This window comes from Monodelphis domestica, chromosome 5 (assembly GCF_027887165.1).
Source record: "Monodelphis domestica isolate mMonDom1 chromosome 5, mMonDom1.pri, whole genome shotgun sequence".
Taxonomy (NCBI): Eukaryota; Metazoa; Chordata; class Mammalia; order Didelphimorphia; family Didelphidae; genus Monodelphis; species Monodelphis domestica.
The window spans coordinates 108,808,551-108,826,458 of record NC_077231.1 but is presented as its reverse complement, the minus strand read 5'-3'; the positions used below and the strand labels follow the sequence as shown (position 1 = coordinate 108,826,458).

The 17,908-nt window shown below is 36.4% G+C and overlaps 1 protein-coding gene across 39 annotated transcripts in view; it reads right to left on the bottom strand.

The window, feature by feature from the left end:
- MICAL3 (microtubule associated monooxygenase, calponin and LIM domain containing 3) overlaps positions 1-17,908 on the bottom strand; it is a 264,465-nt gene that overhangs the window by 92,658 nt on the left and 153,899 nt on the right. For all 39 annotated transcript variants that reach the window (XM_056799054.1, XM_056799065.1, XM_056799040.1 and 36 more), the window contains 2 exons: positions 9,257-9,345; positions 7,604-7,691 (listed from right to left, as the gene is read on the bottom strand). In XM_056799054.1, the coding sequence (XP_056655032.1) occupies positions 7,604-7,691; positions 9,257-9,345 (177 nt within the window). The remainder of the gene's footprint in view (positions 1-7,603; positions 7,692-9,256; positions 9,346-17,908) is intronic.

The following is a 17,908-nucleotide window of genomic DNA, read 5'->3' as shown; positions in this document are numbered from 1 at the left end:
TTTATTTTGTTGTTTAAATCATTTTATAACACTACTAAATTTAGTGTCTCTCTAATTGGAGAGGGTGTCTTTTTTCTATCTTTAGGATCCAAAGATCTTAAAAAAAAAAAAAACCAAACACAACATATGTATATGTAAGAAATGGCTTTAGAATCTGGCAAATTGTGTGACCAGCAAGATGGAATTATTGTTTTTTACTATTTTTCAGCCATGTCTAACTCTTTATGACCCCCTTTTCATTAAATTACTTTATTTTTAAATTTTCATTATTTTATTATTATTAAAATTTTACAATAAGAAATAATCTTTTGGTATATTGATTGCTATTTTACCAAGACTATAGATTGGTTGGGAAACATTTTACTCATTTAATAGATGAAGAAACTGAGGCAAACGGTTAGGTGATTTACTTAGGGACACAGAGTAAGTGTCTAAGGCTGGATTAAAAAAAAAAACAAAAAACAAAACCAACCTGGTGCTTTATTCACCTTCGGTGGCCAAGGGAGAGCTGGGAAGCCCAAGGTGGAGACAGTTTCTCTCTAGAGTTTACTACAGACAGCAGCACTGAGGTAGAACCCTGGGCACTCTCAACTGAGAAGGCTGAAATATCCCACTCTGGATGGGGAAAGGGGTCTACAGTCCTCATGGCAGAGGCCAAAGGATGTGTGCAGGGAAACCAGAGACACATGATTGAGAACATAAGAAAGAGGTTGAAAGACCAAAAAGCTATAAGAAAGGCCCCAAATAAAAAGTCAGCTGCCAAATAGATAAACCAATAGAAATGTTTATAAGGACAAAATAAAAAATGAGCAAAACTTGAGGCCAGAATGAGGTCAAATACAATGAAAGAAAATGAAGCAAAACTCTTTGACCAAAAATAGTTTTTATATTCCCTAGAGATGATGAAACAATAAGAAATTACAGAATGTTTCAAAAAGAAAACAAACTTTTGAAGAAGAAATTTGGAATAAAATCAGATGAGAAATTCTTAATATGGAGTTAAATTATACAAAATGTAGAAGGCAGGCCTTAAAAGAAATGATGGAGAATTTCTCTAAATAAGAGGGAACAACAGATTTAGAAAACAAAAACAGAGAAGAAGAAAATTTGGTAGAATAAGAGGAAAAAGGCAGTGATATTACAGATCTTTTAAGAGAATATGACAAATCAAAAATCCTAATACTATACTGTGGGGAAAAAAAGAAATTCTTCAAAACTTTTAAACAGAACATGAAACACTAAATAATTGAATCCACAGATTATCATCAGAGGAAGGGGGGAAAACCCATGTTTGAAACTCTAAGGCATATAGTGCTTAAATATTGAAGTTACAGTAGCAAACTATGCAAGCAGTCAGAAAAAAGGATATTCAATTGTGAAGAACACTAATTTGAATAAACCTGGATTATTCTGTAGTCACAGTAAATTGGAGAAAATACATTCCAAAAAGTAAAGCTGTAAGCCCAAAGCACATATTAAGCTGAGCCTTCAAGAAAAGAGGCAAAGAGGCATTCCTGCAAAAAACAAAATACTAGAAGAATATTTGAGGAGCAAACTTCTTAAATAAGACACAAGCAAGGAAATAAGTACAATTATCAAGAAAATTCTACATGGTCTCTTATTTACATGCAATCATTTAAAAAAAGAAAAGAAACTGGGCAGCTAAGGTGCCTCAGTGGATTGAGAGCCAGGCCCAAAGGGTCCAGGGCTCAAATCTGGCCTCCGACACTTCCTAGCTGTGTAACCCTGGGCAAGTCACTTAACCCCCATTGCCCAGCCCTTACGTGCTCTTTTGCCTTGGAACCAGTATTTAGTATTGATTACATGATGGAAGGTAAGGGTTTAAGAAAAAGAAAAAAAAAGGAATAGAAACTGAACTAAGGGAGTATCAAAGTAAAAAGGATCATCATTATGGGACAAAGAGAATCTAATCGGCTAAAGATTTAAATGAAACAAAGAAACCAAGAAGGAAAGATGGAAGAGTTCAATATAAATTAATCTTAAATGAGATGAGGAATTACTGTTCTACTTGTATCCACAGTGCTTTGACATAAAAAGCACTAATTAAGTGCTTTTTCCCATTCGCTTATTGACTAAATTCTATTATTTACAAGAAGTAAATATAGTAAAGATAACATTTATAGGAATGTAGAAGGTAAGAGAAGGGGGGGAAGCTGTGAATAAACCTGTCCCCAGTCCACAGAAGGCTCAGTAAATCTGTGGATTATGGGAGAATAGGCTAAAAGCAATGGAGTGGAAAGGCATGATAAAAGAGAATTACTGAGAAGGGAAGGAAGAAGTCTAACTAAAGAGGTAAATACTATTTACATGGAGAGAGGGGGGTTTTGGGGGGTTTTGCATAGTTGTTGTAAGAGAAGAGGATTTAGGAATAGGATTTGGGGGGTGGGGAGGAGGTTTGCATATTAGGAAACTACCTTTTCTGAGAAAGTGTTGCACTTCTCAGGATTGTGATCCTTTTAAGAAATGGGTAAGTATAAGTCTGCAAAGGTAGCCAGGGTTTAGAGACAGGGAGAGCAAAGAACCAGGGATAGGATAATTTGTGTTTGTGATTAGAGAGGGATGATGCTAAGGGTTGGATGTAAGAATGGGTCTCAATATTTAGAAGAAAAACGTTGCTTTTTTCATGAATAGATATTTCTAAAAGCAAAGCAAGGATGGGTTAAATCTGAAAATACAATAATAGAAAAAGGATAGAGTTCCAATTCGGTACTCCAGATGTTGTACTCTCATAGGGGATGGAGAAAGAATAAAGAAATAATAAGTAAGGGTGTAATTCATGAATCTAGCATTTAGAACAAACTGGAAAAGAGGAATAATAATGAGATCATAACAAAAGAAAATTTCTTGGGAAAGGATGTAGTAAAAGACTTTTATTTCACCTAAAAGGTTCAAGAGGAAAGGGTGGGAGAAGGGAAGATTTTAAACCATACTCAAGTAAGAAAGGGTCATGGGAAGAGGAGAAACACAAATAACCAAAATAAAGTATAATTTAAGTAAAGTCAAAGAATTTGAGAAAAGGTAGGTAAAAGGGAGTAAGGGAATAGAATAGTATCAAAGTAGTGTAAGCAAATCTAATTGCAGAGATAAAGTGCTATATTAAAAGAGAAAGATAATGAAACTCACACACACAAAAGAAAATGTAAACGTCAACAATTGTAATTTCAAATGTTAAGTGGGATAAAGAGGCCAATAAAATGGAAGAATGGCAGAATGGATAAAACAATTTGCTTCATATAAGAAACACATCTAAAAACCAGACATATACAAAATTAAAATAATAATAGGTATAATACTATTATTATTGTAACATAAAGTTGGAAATAATTTTCCTATGCATCAGGTTGACTCCAAAAGGAGTCAATCTTTATCAGACAAAGCAAAAAGCTTAAAATTCATAATTCCAAGATGGATGATCAAGGAAATATTGTGGATAAAAGTATCCTAGACAGAGAAATGCTAAAAAAAACTAAAAAAACAAAAACAAAAAAACAACCCAACCATATATGTTTAAGCAAAATGACAAAGTATCTAACAAAAAAAAAAAAAAGAAGTTAGCTGAACTGCAAAGAAGGTAAAGTGCAACAAATAATTTAGGAAATTTTTATCTTTCTTTCTCAGAGCTAGTCAAATCTAATAAAAATTAGGTTTAATAATCTAATGAAAACAAAGGAGAATATATGTTAAGTGGGATAAAGAGGCCAATAAAATGGAAGAATGGCAGAATGGATAAAAAAATTTGCTTCATATAAGAAACACATCTAAAAACCTAAATCTAAATCTAAATCTAAATCTAAAAAAATCTAAAAAGAAATAGGACTGAAACATTTAAAGTATCAGATCTAAAGGCTTATAGTGCCTCATAGCACCACATAATACTTTTAAAAAACAGACAATTTTCTAGGTCTCAAAAGGGGAGGGGATGAAAAATGATCTACTGGGGTAAAGGAAGATTACAACTTCTATTACTATTTATTTTTTGTTTTAAAAAATAAGAAATTGAGGGGGCAGCTGGGTAGCTCAGTGGATTGAGAGCCAGGCCTAGAGACGGGAGGTCCTAGGTTCAAATCTGGCCTCAGACACTTCCCAGCTGTGTGACCCAGGGCAAGTCACTTGACCCCCATTGCCTAGCCCTTACCACTCTTTCTGCCTTGGAGCCAATACACAGTATTGACTCCAAGACAGAAGGTAAGGGTTTAAAAAAAAAAATAAAAAAAATAAAAAATAAAAAAAAATAAGAAATTGAGTTATACCAATATTGACTATGTAGATAAACAATGGAACCCTCAATGGGATTATATGTCAGAGTTGTGTCACATAGAAACCATTCTGAGGGAAGACTGTTAGAAAGTTCCATAATGAGAAAGGTTTATAGTGGTGCCCTCATTTGTTTTGTTTTCAATGTATTGTGACATATTGCAGAATACTCAGGTCTGGTTAAGAGGATTTTTGAATTATGTTAATTAAGTTTAAGTAAACCAATCCTTACAAGATAAACAAATATTTTGAAAACATTCCTATAAAGCACAGATTAAAAATAATTCTAATAATGTGGAAACAAGTAAAGAAGAAAATGTTAGAGCTAACTAATATCTCTCATAAAACATGTTCTTTATCAACCATGCTTTAAGGTAAAAATATGATGCTTATTAAAAAAAAAAATCTGGCAAATAGTAAAAAAAAAAAATAGAAATTACCAGGAGGATTTACATAGAGATTTACATTTACTCTTGTTAAAAATGAACCTCAACCTAAGTTGAGTACCTTGAAATATTAACTAATTAATCTGCTGTAATTACTGAGACTTTTAAAAACTATAAGATTTTTTGGAGGTTATCTATAATAACTTTAAATCTGTGCATTCACATTGGGAAAGAGTTTCTGAATCTGTTTTAAAACTTCTAAATGAAGAGTAGGTTTTGAACCTATTTATTAAAAATATTGAATATTAAAATGTAACACTATTAGTATGAAAAAATTTGATGGCATTAAAGAAGGAAATTTACTATCCTGATTTAAAAAAAATCTTTGAATAATTGATGAATGGGAAAGAAAAATCTATGTTGTGATTTAATAAGATCAGGCAGAGATATACTTCTTTCATTTAGAGCTAGCTGTCTCTGTGAACTCTAACAGCTGTGATAGTCATTCAAATCAAGCATGAAAATAAAATATGCTTAGAATGGGACCTCTGATTTCCGGATCATCAAGTGTTAAATTAAGATTTTAAAAAATCGTTTTTTCAATGATACTGCATTCATTAAAAATTATTTATAATTTTTAGTATGAGCAAAAAGGGGTTTTGTATAATTAATAAAAAGCTAAAAAAATCTTTCTTGTTCTTTTATAATTTTTATGTTTAGTGCACATTTTATAATAGCATATAGTTTGAAGATGACAGCTCAGTAGCAGCAAAAGCTGAAACCTTTCTGCCAATGCTTCCAAATCAATCTATAATAGCACATAGATATAATTTATAAACATACATATATTGAGAGTATGTACTCACTATAAATGTGTATGTCTTTTATCAAAATGCTTGGATATTTTTCTGATAGGACAAAAAGAAATTGTAAAAAATGTTCAAAAGTAGAATTACTAAACATTTCCTTTATAGACTACAATGCAGTAAAAACAGCAGTTAATATAGGGAGCACAAGTAAAAGATAGAGGCTTAAAAGAATGGAAGAAACTGCAAACCTAAAATTTACCATTTTCTCAACTAGTGGAGGCAAGAAGAGAAATCAAAATCAGATGGGCAAAATCAAAATATGCTTTGATACGGTCAGGAATGATCTGAATTTAATATTCAGTTCCACTCATTTCAAAGATATCCTTGTGAGTTCAGTATCTCAATATTTTTTCACTGATAGAAAACAGACCTCTCCATGAAAAGCTTCCTGAACAGTACAAGTTAGCCTTCTTACTTAGTCAAACATATCTTCAAGGACTCAAGAAGGAAAAATTCTACCAAGATTCCTTCCTAATAATCTTCCTCCCACAGAAATAATACTTTCCTTGATATCTCCTGAGTGTCAACTGTGGAGAACTAGCAGGACTCTATCTAGGAAGGGTTAAATATTACTTTTGGCTTACTATACAAAATGTTGGTCTCCAAAGAGAGCAAATGGAATCTATAGGATGGGCACACTGATGGCAAGAAGCCAAGATTGTGGCCTGGCTCAATGACAACAGATCAATTTCTGGTTCAATATCCTGGTCACCCCCCTTGCCATTCTTGCCCAGCCCAGAGCCAGAAGCACCTGGTACTTTCCAAAGAATGATTTCTATAACCTTTGAGGTACAGTAAGGAGTCATATCTGGGAAGATGACTGGGGAGTAGGGAGACTGTAGAGAGGAACAAGTCTTTGCTGATTCTCCCTCTGCACCTCTATTACCAATTAGACCACAGTCCGGAATATTTGCTAATATCACACTCTAGCTTTGGAACCCAATTTCCTGATCAAAAGCTAAAGCCTTCTTTATCCCTTTGAAACCCACATATTCTTCAAACGTCTACTTGGAAGATATTTTCCCTTCTCTTCTTTTTTTAAAGAGAGAAATATGATGATCTATATTTGTATAATAAAGAGATTTGCAATTAACAATTAAATCTCTTTATGAGATTTTTTAATTGATAGGCAATTAAACTCTTCTATGCAAACATAGTCATAGCTTTAATTCATATAACAAAAAGTAATTTTTAGAATAAAACCCCATAATTACAACAATAGGGTTATCTAGCTAAGGACAAACCTTTCTTCCCCTCTCACTTCATCCCCATTCTGGTCACCATCCATATTTTCCCTCTGCACTAGTTCAGATAAGTATCTCTTTAGGGAATGATGGTAGCATTAGCATGCCGACGTGGTTAGGAATGGCCAATGATTCTCAGCAATTAAAGGTTTGGTCACTTTAAGAAGCACGCCTGACCACCAAAGAAGATAGGAGTCAAGTGTGTTCTTTAAAGGCTATGAACCAAATACAGCATCAGCATCTTATCCAGATGCTTAACGAAAAGATAAGGATAGAGAGATCTCTAGAATTTAAGTAAAAACAAACAAACAACAAACAAAAAATTCAGATTGTGAGGCTTCTCTTCTCAATTCCAAAATAATTCCTATAATAATGGAGTCCAAAACTGTCCACTACAGGAAAACTTTGAAACTCCAGCTCTCTCATCTGGGGTCAATGACACAGGAAATCTGTCTTGTAACCCTGTGCATGCTTGGAGGAGATTGGCACAATTTCCCTGATGAGATGGATGGAAGATGGATGGATGGAATCAGACTCCAGAATTATTTTAGCAGCAATTAGTAATAGCTCTCCAAATTGCTTCTCTATGGGCTAGCAGCCTGCCAGCGAAATTCCCCCACAATCTGTACGAGTAATATGTATAATACATAGAGAAAGGGGACTGCAAAAGCGAGCAGCTGACACATGAAAAAGGAGTCCAAAGGGTTCTGGGCTACCTGGTGCCCAAGCGAGGAAATGGTGCTTTGGAGTCGATGGCTCATCCCCTTGGCCTTGTCATAGAGGCCAAGAGAGTACTGCACCACCCAGCCAAACAAGGAAGCGAGGCTACCTGGAGTCCTCTCCACTGAGCTGGTAGTAGAGTTGGACCGTCCAGTTCTGTCTGCTGTGGTGCCTTCTTGTAGGGGTCCTTTAGTCTCCTGGGAAACAAAGAAAGGGGTAAGAAAGTCAAGAGGGGCTGGTTTTAGGTTCCAGGAAAGAATAACATATATTTCAAATGGGATCCAGACTACAAAGGAAATGCAGCCCGCCATGTTGATTTCTCTTTAACTAGCCCTCCAACCTCTGGCTGGTACTGCTATGGGATTTCTCCACATCTCATAAGGATACACATGCCCTAAATATATCAAGACACTAAAGATTACTAGATATGATCTTTTATCTGGGCCAGACTCATCCTGGAAGTAACCAGGAATTAATTTTTGGTCTCATCTAAGTATGCATCCCCACTAGCTTTTCTCCATGAAAATCAATGACAATCAACATCACTCCATCTTGGACCTGCAATATAAAGTTGACAAACTCAGGGAAGCTTAATTGCCTCAAGAAAGCCAGGCCTAGAGACGGGTGGTCCTGGGTTTAACTATGGTCTTAGATACTTTCGAGCTAAGTAACCTTGGGTAAATCACTTAACTCTCATTGCCTAGTCTCTTCTCTCTCTAATATATAATATTAATAATATAGGCAAGGTTTGGAGAAGAGACTCCATATAGAAGTAATATTAATAATATATTCTAAATAATTTTATTATATTTACATACAATAAAATATACAAATATATATTTCTAAAATATAAATGTATTTAAATATATAATTCATGAATAAATAAAATTTATTTTGTTATATATAATGCACTAAATATTTTATTATATATATATATATATATATATATATATATATATATATATATATATATATATATATATATATATATATATGGAGACAGACAGACAGAAAGACAGAGTCTCTTCTCCACTTGGGCACATCCTTGAATAAGACAGAGATGCAGGGAGACCTCAAGACTCCGATTACAATTCTAAGGAGAACCTCATCCTATCAGAAGTGGAGAATCTATACTAAATGGGTTCTGTATTAAGTCATAAATATTATTAAGGGAACTAGAACTGTAAAGCCTGGAGTATCCATCTAATCCCCCCAAACCTTACCTAGGAAGTTAGACTTACAGAACTCAAATACTAAACCCACAGAATTGGAATGTCTTTAAAAAGCTGGGTTTCCCCTCCAAAAAATCGTTTAAAAATGGACTTTAGGTCTATTTTTTTTTAATTGAGACAGAGGCCTGTCTAGATTTTTCTGAAGTTCCTGACTATTCTTTTTTTAACTCTTATTACCTTCTCTCTTAGAATCAATATTGTGTATTGGTTCCAAGGCAGAAGAGCATTAAGGGCTAGGAGATGGGGGTTAAGTGTCTTGCCCAAATTCATGTAGCCAGGAAATGTCTGAGGCCACATTTGAACCCTGGATCTCCGGGCTTGGTTCTCCATCCAGTCACCCTGCTGTACCCATTCCTGTCTATTCTTAAAAGTTGTCTATGCTTTTACAACAGCTATTCAAGCGGCTCTATGATATTCAAAGTAGTATTCCTTTATTCTAATACCTACTTTCATCCTCCCCCCTAACCAGTACTCGTCGGTTCTCTCCCTTCTGCCTCCCGGATAAGCAGTCAATCAGAAGGGGACGTTACCTTCCCAGACAGAGGAGCCGCTGCCGGTCTCTTCCTCTGTGCATATCCAGAGAGTCGATAACAGTAGTGAGGTTTACAGTAGAATTTACCTGTGGGCAGTAAGGAAGGAAAGAAACAAACTTGTTACTGACTTGAGATCTGTGCCACGCTGCACCCAGATAGTCCTGCTTCTCTTTTATGCCCACTCAGTTCCCAAGACTCCTTCCGGATCACTGTCGTTAATCTCAAGGAGCCCATCGGTCCCTCCAAACCTACACAAGCTGCTCTGTCCCCTTCTGCCTGAAGCAGGGGCCTAGTTCATTTGGCATCGCAAAGTCACTGAGCCAAAGCCCAATCAGTTCGCAGAGCAGAGATGCCTGGCTTGCCTGGCATCATCCGCAAACAAAGCGACAGTGTATAAAGAACAAAGATTGGATCACATGAAAAGCTGGAAGTTGCATTTCTGGGGAAAGCAGTAATGAGTATAACTAGGAGGCTGGGGGCAGGGCTAAGCAGGAATGCAGAAAGGACCATTTTCAGAGGAACTGATGGCGGCTGAAGCTCCTCAAAAAGGGAGAAGGTGAATTTTCTGAAATAGATGAGCATTTCCCTTTGGGTTCTTTTAGGGCAGCAAGTTTGAAATCTCCTCAAAGGGCCAACAGCTCCCCAATCTCAACACTTCTTGCAATAGTCCTGGAAAAAGACTTGATAAACTGGCTATCTTCCTCTGAAAAATGTTTTCCTCTCAAAGTGAAAATGAGATCATCTTAAACACCAGGGAGAAACAAAATAGATTGGAATGCTTTCAACTTTGGAGGGTGTGTGTGTCTCTGTCTCCTTTTATCCTTCATCTAGACCATTTTTTCTTCCCCTTCCCCTTCCCCTTCCCCTTTCACTGACCCCAAACAGGTCTAGTGGAAGGGAGCACACTTTACAACAGCTTTAGAGTTGGGTTTAAAAAATATTCATGCCCATAGAATATTTTCCCAGCTCACAAATTTTCCATTAGTTCTTGCCAATTCAACTAGTGTCATGGAGATGATGCATCTGTTGTCAGGGATCATTAGTAGTTTAAAAGAATAACAATATTATAGCTTGTAATTTTTGGTTGTAAATATTTTACTTGGTCATACTAGGACTTATAAGCTCTGGGCCTCTGCTTATTTGATTTGACTATGTTAGGAGGAAACACGGATCCTACTTTCAGATTGGCCACCAGCCTCCTTAAGGATGAGGAGTAAGTTACTTGACTTCTCCAAAGGTTTGTTAATATTCCCAGGAGAGTGAGAGGCATGAAAAAACATGTTTGATGATTATAAAGGTTTATGCCTTTTATTGAACTCATTGGTTATTCTCAAGCATTTATTAAGGGCCTACATGTGCTGGACTTACCGAGGCAGAAACAAACCAGTCTCTGCCTTCAAGGATCCGAGATTTTACCTGGGGCAACCGGCCCAAAGGTAAGGATATACAAAGAAAATTTTAATGAGGACAGCATTAAGAACTAGAGGAATTAGAAGAGGGGAATATATTCTACTAGTCTAATTTCATTCCTTTAAGCATTAAGTCAGTAATTGTATTTTGTCAATATATGGGTCAAATGGTAAAAAGGGCATGAGTCATAATCATAATTTTTTCACTTTGCTAATATGATGCCCATTTTGAAAGACTTCAAATACCAGAGTTCATTTCTGACAGGGGGTGAAAGAATGCTATAAAAGAAAGCATATAAAGTCTATAAAAAGAGGCAAAGAAACTTGCAAAGGCCCTAAAAACATTACCTTGCTGGGTCACTAAGGTTATATTAAAAGAAAAAAAAAAGACTATCATTTCTTTTTCTAGGGGTTCTAGAACTACTAATGATAATTCAATTCCAAAGAATTTGCCCCTTTTTATAGCTCATCAACCTGATGGGCCTTTTTTTGGTAGTAATTTTTAAATTGGCATGTTCTTCCCCAGAATCTCTGTCTGACGAAGCACACATGTCTGCCATGCTCACTTCAAATCTGGCTCTACCCATGACTTCACCTTGTCCCCCTCCCAATCCCTTCCCACCTAACATACATCACCCCATTAGTCAATTACTTTTTATGTGTTATTTCTATACAAGATTCTCACATCTACTTGTCTATCCCTGATGGCAGTCTATCTTTACTTATTAGTCATTTTGAACATCTCATTAATGGATGTCTTACAGACAAAACTGAACTCATGATCTTCTCTCCAACCCCAACTTTCCTACCTTCCTAACTTCCCATTTACCATTGGGGTACCATTTTCTCAACCTTCCCAGTTACTCAGGCTTGCCACCCCCTCTGAGCCCACCCTCTGCATCTTCAATAAATTCCAATTCTCCATATTCCAGGATTAAATAGAAGACCTTCTGTTAGGCTAGCAAAACCCTACATCATCTAGCTCTTTCCTCTCTTTCTAGCCTTCTTACACCTCTCTCCTCCCTTCAGTATTTAATTTTTTTCCCCATGGTTACATGATTCTTGTTGTCTGTCTCCCTTCCCTTTTCCATCCCAGAGATGACAAATAATTTCACTGGGTTATATGTATATATTCCCTTCAGATAGTCTGCAAGTCAGTGACACTGCCCTCTTTGCTGTTCTTCACACCCAAGATATTCTAACTCTAAACATTTTAAATCTAGCTCCTTCCTTCAGAGACTGCCCATGACTTAGAGATATCTTGTTTGCATTTTGTCTCTTTTATTAGACTGTAAGCTTCTTGAGAGTAGTACTTCCTTCCTTCCTTTTTTTCCCCTTTCTCTGTATTTCCAGCACTTAGCAAAAAGTCTAATAAATACCAGTTCACTGACTGTTATGAGACAAGTAACACTTATTAAATGACTTCTTAAGTGGAGATTTCTGGAGGAGCTCATGGCTCTGTGCTTCACTCAGAGAGCACTGATGTGGTACAAGTACCATGGGTGATGCCTTCTTGTAAGATGATGAGGTTCTTGTGGGCATGATGGAGAAGGGTTAAGGAGTGTGGATGAGATAGAATGCAAACTACTCAGGGGAGCATAGCTAAGCCAGGAGAACATGGGTTCAAATCAGGCCTCAGATTTGACTGTGGGCAAGCCATTTAACCCCAACTATCTAGTTAGAATTGATATTACAACAGAAAGTATGGGTTAAAAAAAAAGTATGGTACTCCAAGACAAGAAGTGTTTTTTTGCTTCTACTTGTACTCTCAGCACACTGCCCAGTACTTGGAACATAGTAAATACTTTAGAAATACTCTATCTGAAAATCTAGCCCCATTTGAATACTACTTATTCATAAATTCTTGGACATGAATAAGAATTCAGGAAAAGATAAGTTTTATCACTACTTCTGTTTGAGTTCAATAGTTAAAGAACTTAAATCGTATACACATACACATGAAATGTTTAAATAGACTAAGTAAGGAAAGTTAGTTAAAGTAAGTTTAGAATATCAAAGTTGGTGAGAAAATAAATGGCAGCTAAAGAGGAGGCCAAAGAGGAGGACAAAGCAAGGCCTTCCTTCCTAAGTTGAGGTGGCCACATTCCAGTGTATGCTTTCTCTTCAGCAATTCCAAATACAACAACATCCTCAAGACACAATTGTAAGACTACAGCTGTCCAGATAACAGAGAAAAGACATGACGTACTGTCTAAGCTGGAGTCTTAGTCTCAAGAGTTGGCAACAAGTGGAAATGAACTAGCTTTTGGCGAGAAATGTAATGGTTATTCCTTTAAAAAAAAAGCAGCTGTATTCCTGTGAAAAGTTATCCTGGAAAAGAATGGAGGAACATCAGGGGCATGGGCACCACAGTGAACCTCTGAAGCCCATGTGATTAGTTCATCAGTTTGGTATTAACGATGGAGGCAAAATCAGTCACAGCAGAATCTTGGAGAAATTCCATCTTGTTCAAAATAAATAATTTCCTCTAAAACCTTCATTCAATCTCTACTTGAAAATATTCAGTGAGGATCATGACCGATACAAAATACGTTTTGCATGATATTGTAGATATAATCTGTATCGGAATATTTACCTTCTCAAGGAAGAGGGAGGCAGAAGGGAAGATGGAACAGAATTTGGATCTCAAGAATTTTAGAAAACTAATTGTTTTTACAAGTAATTGGGGAAAAAATAACGTACTGAAAAATAAAAGAAAAATTATCCATGAAAAAAGAAACTATTCAGGGAGAGGGAAATCCTTCTCAAAAAAAGGTAGCCCAAATTGATTTTTAGATCATTCTAATTATGAAAAAGGTCTTTCTTATGCTGAGTCAAAATTTGTCTACTGATAGCTTCTACCTATTTGTCCCAGCTCTTCATTGCACAGACAAAGTCCCATCCCCTTTCCATGTAACTGACAGGCATGGTATGGACTGGACCTTCTAGGTCAGAGCCCAACCCCCTCACATTAGAGTTGAGGAAACTGAGAACTTGTAGGGATTAAGTTAACCTTGCCCAAGGTTATATGTAGGTAGTAATAAAATTAGCTTTTGAACCCAGGATGTCTGTGACTCCAGATCTGGTCTCTGAGACTCCCCATGTCATTCTAAACTACCTTGTCTCTTTCAAAATGTTAGAATAAGTTGCTTTAAAATCTCAATGATGTTTTTAACATAAGATTATTGACTTATATATTGAATTATAATTCCTTAGCAACCAAAAAAGCTCCAACCCTTCTAGCTACATCTTACCCAAACCACACTCCCTTCTTTTTTCCCTCTGTATTAAAAAAGAAGGAACAAGCAAGAACATGTTTTCTTATAATCTCTGAAAACCAGAGGAGCCATATTATCTGAGACTGAAACTGATGAATGGTCCTTTAAATTAAAGATTCATGCAGAAAAATACCAAGGCAGAGAATTGTGCCAGACATTTTGGTCCAAAGGGAGAACTTGCTACTGATAAATAGGGCACTAAAAGCCTGAGGCAAGAATTCCTCAACAATGACATGAGTGAATTTCCTCCTAATTCCTCTACAATCTTGAGGTATCAGCCCTGACACTGGCTACAATGAGGCCAAAGAAGAGAGGTTTATGCACGGAATAAGAAAGGAACTCAAGAATATTTTCTTTCAGAGAGAAAAAAAGATGAAACATCGCATCCCTACCTACAAAGGGGATATAGTCTAAGAGACAAGAGCTATTTCAGTAGCCAGAAGCCAAAGCCTGGTCCAGCTTTCCCCTAGGCATCAAGTTTGGCACCTCTAGGGCAAAAAGCTCTTGGCAGTACTAGGTAGCATGGTGGATAGAGCATCAGACTTGGAGTTAGGAACTCATCTTCAGAGTTCAAATCTGGCCTCAGATACTTACTAGCTGTGTGACCCTGGGTAATTTACTCAGTTTCCTCACCTGTAAAATGTGGCAGAGAAGAAAAGGCCAAAACATTCTATCCTCTTTGCCAAGAAAAGTCCAAATGGGGTCAAAGACTCAGACAAGACTGAATTGATTAAACAACAACCACTTGGCAGCCCTGATGAGGTCACCAAAGCAGTCCTGAGGACACAAGAGAATCCAGAATCCAGGCCAAGCTCTGCAACATGTTACAACCTCTGATGAAGAACATGTTTTCTTAAGGCTTCTTTGAGCCATCCTAAATGTTACCACACCAGTACCTCATCTGATTTTTATTTTTATTTAAAAAAAAATTTTTTTTAACTCTTATCATCTGTCTTAGAATCAATTCAGTGACAGAGGAACCACAATGGTGAGGCAGTTGGGATGAAGTAATTTTCCTAGGGTCAAACAGCTGGGAAGTGACACCAGGTCAAATTTGAATCTAAGACCTCCCATCTCCAGACTTGGCTTTCTATCCACTGAACCACCTAGCTGCTCCTCATTTCTGAAATACGATTAGCTCTAAGAATCTGTATTTTATTTAATGACAAAGTTTTTTTAAAAATGTTTCACCTTGACTATCAATATTTCCCTAGACTATCAATTCTTTAATGGGACTAGATTCTGACTGAGGCCCCTTCTAACAAGAAGAGCCTATGATTTTCCCTTTTTCTATTTTTCATAGAGCCTAGGCATAGTGTTGGTATATAAATGGTGTCGCCACTTATAGAAATCTGGGGCTGGAGTCAAAATCTGGCCCCAGTTACTTACTAGTTGTGTGGCTCCAGGCAAATAACTTTCCGTTTGCCTCAGTTTCCCCACCCAGAAAGTAGAGATAATAATTCAAAGGAGACAACTGTAATATAATTAATATAATAATAATATATAATAACAGTTAATATTTATATAGCATTTACTATGGTCACTGTGCCTGGCCCATAGTAAATATTATATAAATATTAGCTATTATTATACATGTTATTATTATACTGTTTTATTATATATTTAATATATAATATGGTTATTGTATATTATAATTATAATATATCATAATAATATTATATATATTTATTATAATTATAATGATTATTATGAGAGCTCAGTAAATATTGCTGAATGATTGACTGATAAAAAGCAAAGTTCTATGCTCCGAGAATCTCTTTCATGTCAAAGTGCAGTGTAAGAGGTGGCAATGATTTAAAAGCACAAAGAGAGAGAGAGAGAGAGAGAGAGAGAGAGAGAGAGAGACAGAGAGACAGAGAGACAGAGAGACAGAGAGACAGAGAGACAGAGAGAGAGCGAGCGCTGCTCTATTTCCTATTCTTCTAAATTAAACTTGTCATCTCATTCTAATCCCTGTTTAGCATATTCACAAATCTAAAAACCTCTGGGACCTGCTTATAAGCAAATCTGACCATATCAGTATCAGGAGCTCCAAATTTTCTGGTGGGGTAAACTAATTCTTCTTCTTGTATCCCCTTTCCAACAAGCATATCCTGCAATAAACTGATCCCTAAGGCTGTTGGTGAAGCCTAAATACTTTCATTCTCAGATGTCTTCAGAGGCAACGTGGAGGCAAGAAGAATTGAAAGGTATTGAATTATAAGCACTTTTGCCTGACACTGTGCTAGGTCTTAGAGATACAGAAACGCCAAAATGAAAGTTTCTACTTTCTAGATCCTCACATTTCACTAGAAAAACATAAGCATATAAATACACACAGAATCAATATAAAGTAAATGAGGTAGTTAAAGATGGCACTGGCACTTGGGAGGTAGCAGGAAAATCTCACCCTGGGCCTGGGGCAATAAACAGAATATGCAGTTTTATAAATAAAAAGCAAATAATAAATAATAAATAAACTGAATAAAATAAATAATAAATAAATAGCAAATGTAAAAGCCTGGAGAAAGAAGATGGAAAGGGGAAGAAAAAAGTGAAGGCCATTTTGACTGGGTCTTAAGAATTTGGGAAGGGAGATAAGGTATAATGAGGTGAAAAAGATAGGTCAACATTTAGTCCGTCAACATCTGTAATCCCCTTCTAAGGTCCAGAAACTGCATTAAGTGCTGGGAATAAAAAAGAAGCAAAAGATGGTTGGCTACCCTTAGGGAGCTTGTGATCCATTGGGAAGACAACATGCCAATTTACAAATGGGCCATGTGTGGCATAAATAGAAAATAATTCACAGAGGGAAAGATTTTGGAATTAAGACTTCCTGTAGAAGGTAGGTTTTTAGTTGGGATTTAAAGGAATCCTGGGACTTTGATAGTTGCAGTAGAGAGGAATAGAATTCTAGGCATGCAGGATAGTCAGAAAATGCCCATAGTTGTGAGTGTCTTGTTCATGGATCATTATGGAGACCAGTGCCACTGGACTGAAAAGTACCTACTGTAAATATGTAAGGTATAAGTGGCCTGGAAAGGTAGGAAGAAGCTAGATTTTGAAGGTCCTTGAATGCCAAACAAAACAGTTTATATTTGCTCCTGGAGGCAGTAGACTTTGTAAAATAAAGTTGTTTAGATTTTATTCCAGATGACAGGGACATAAATGAATTTATTGAGTAAGAGGGGATGTGCTACGATCCTTAACTTCCAAAAAAACTAAAACAAAACAACAAACAAACAATAAAAACACCCAACACTTTGGTACCTGTGTGAAGAAGGATGGACTAGACTGACAAGAAACTGAAGGCAGAGAGAACAATTAAGAGGGCATTGCAATGATCCAGGAGAGAGGTAATGAAGGCCTGAACTGAGGTGGTGATTTTGTGAGCAGGGAAGAGACTAGAGATGAAAGGCATCATAGAGGTAAAAAGGACGAGATTTGGAAAAGAGGCTGGATATGTGGATATTGAGGGTAAGGTCAAGTTTAAGGACTCAAAGGAGGGTACAGCCTTCAACAGAAAAAGGAAAATCTGGAAAAAGAATAAGTTATATTTTTGGTATATTGAGTTTGAGACGTCTCTGGATCATCAGGTTTGAAATATCCAATAGTCAGTTCTTGATTTGAAATGGACATAGGAGGCGAGTGCAGCTCATTTCATACATTTGATACACAGTGATAATTAAATCTACAGGAGTTGAGGAGGTCCCTAAGAGAAGGACTGTAAAGGCTTAGGAAAATTAGTTTTTTGTTTTTCTTAAACTCTGTATCCTCCAAACTCTATTCAGGCTAGAAGTACAGGGGCTTGAGAAGCCCCCAGTACAACTGTTGATCTGCATGGAAGCTTTGATCTGTATTTCCAATTGTGAAAATTCTTCCTTCTCCTTGCCTAGTCTGAGTTCACACATGTAAAAGGGAATCCTTTGCTTATTTTGAGTTAATACACCATTTGATTGAAT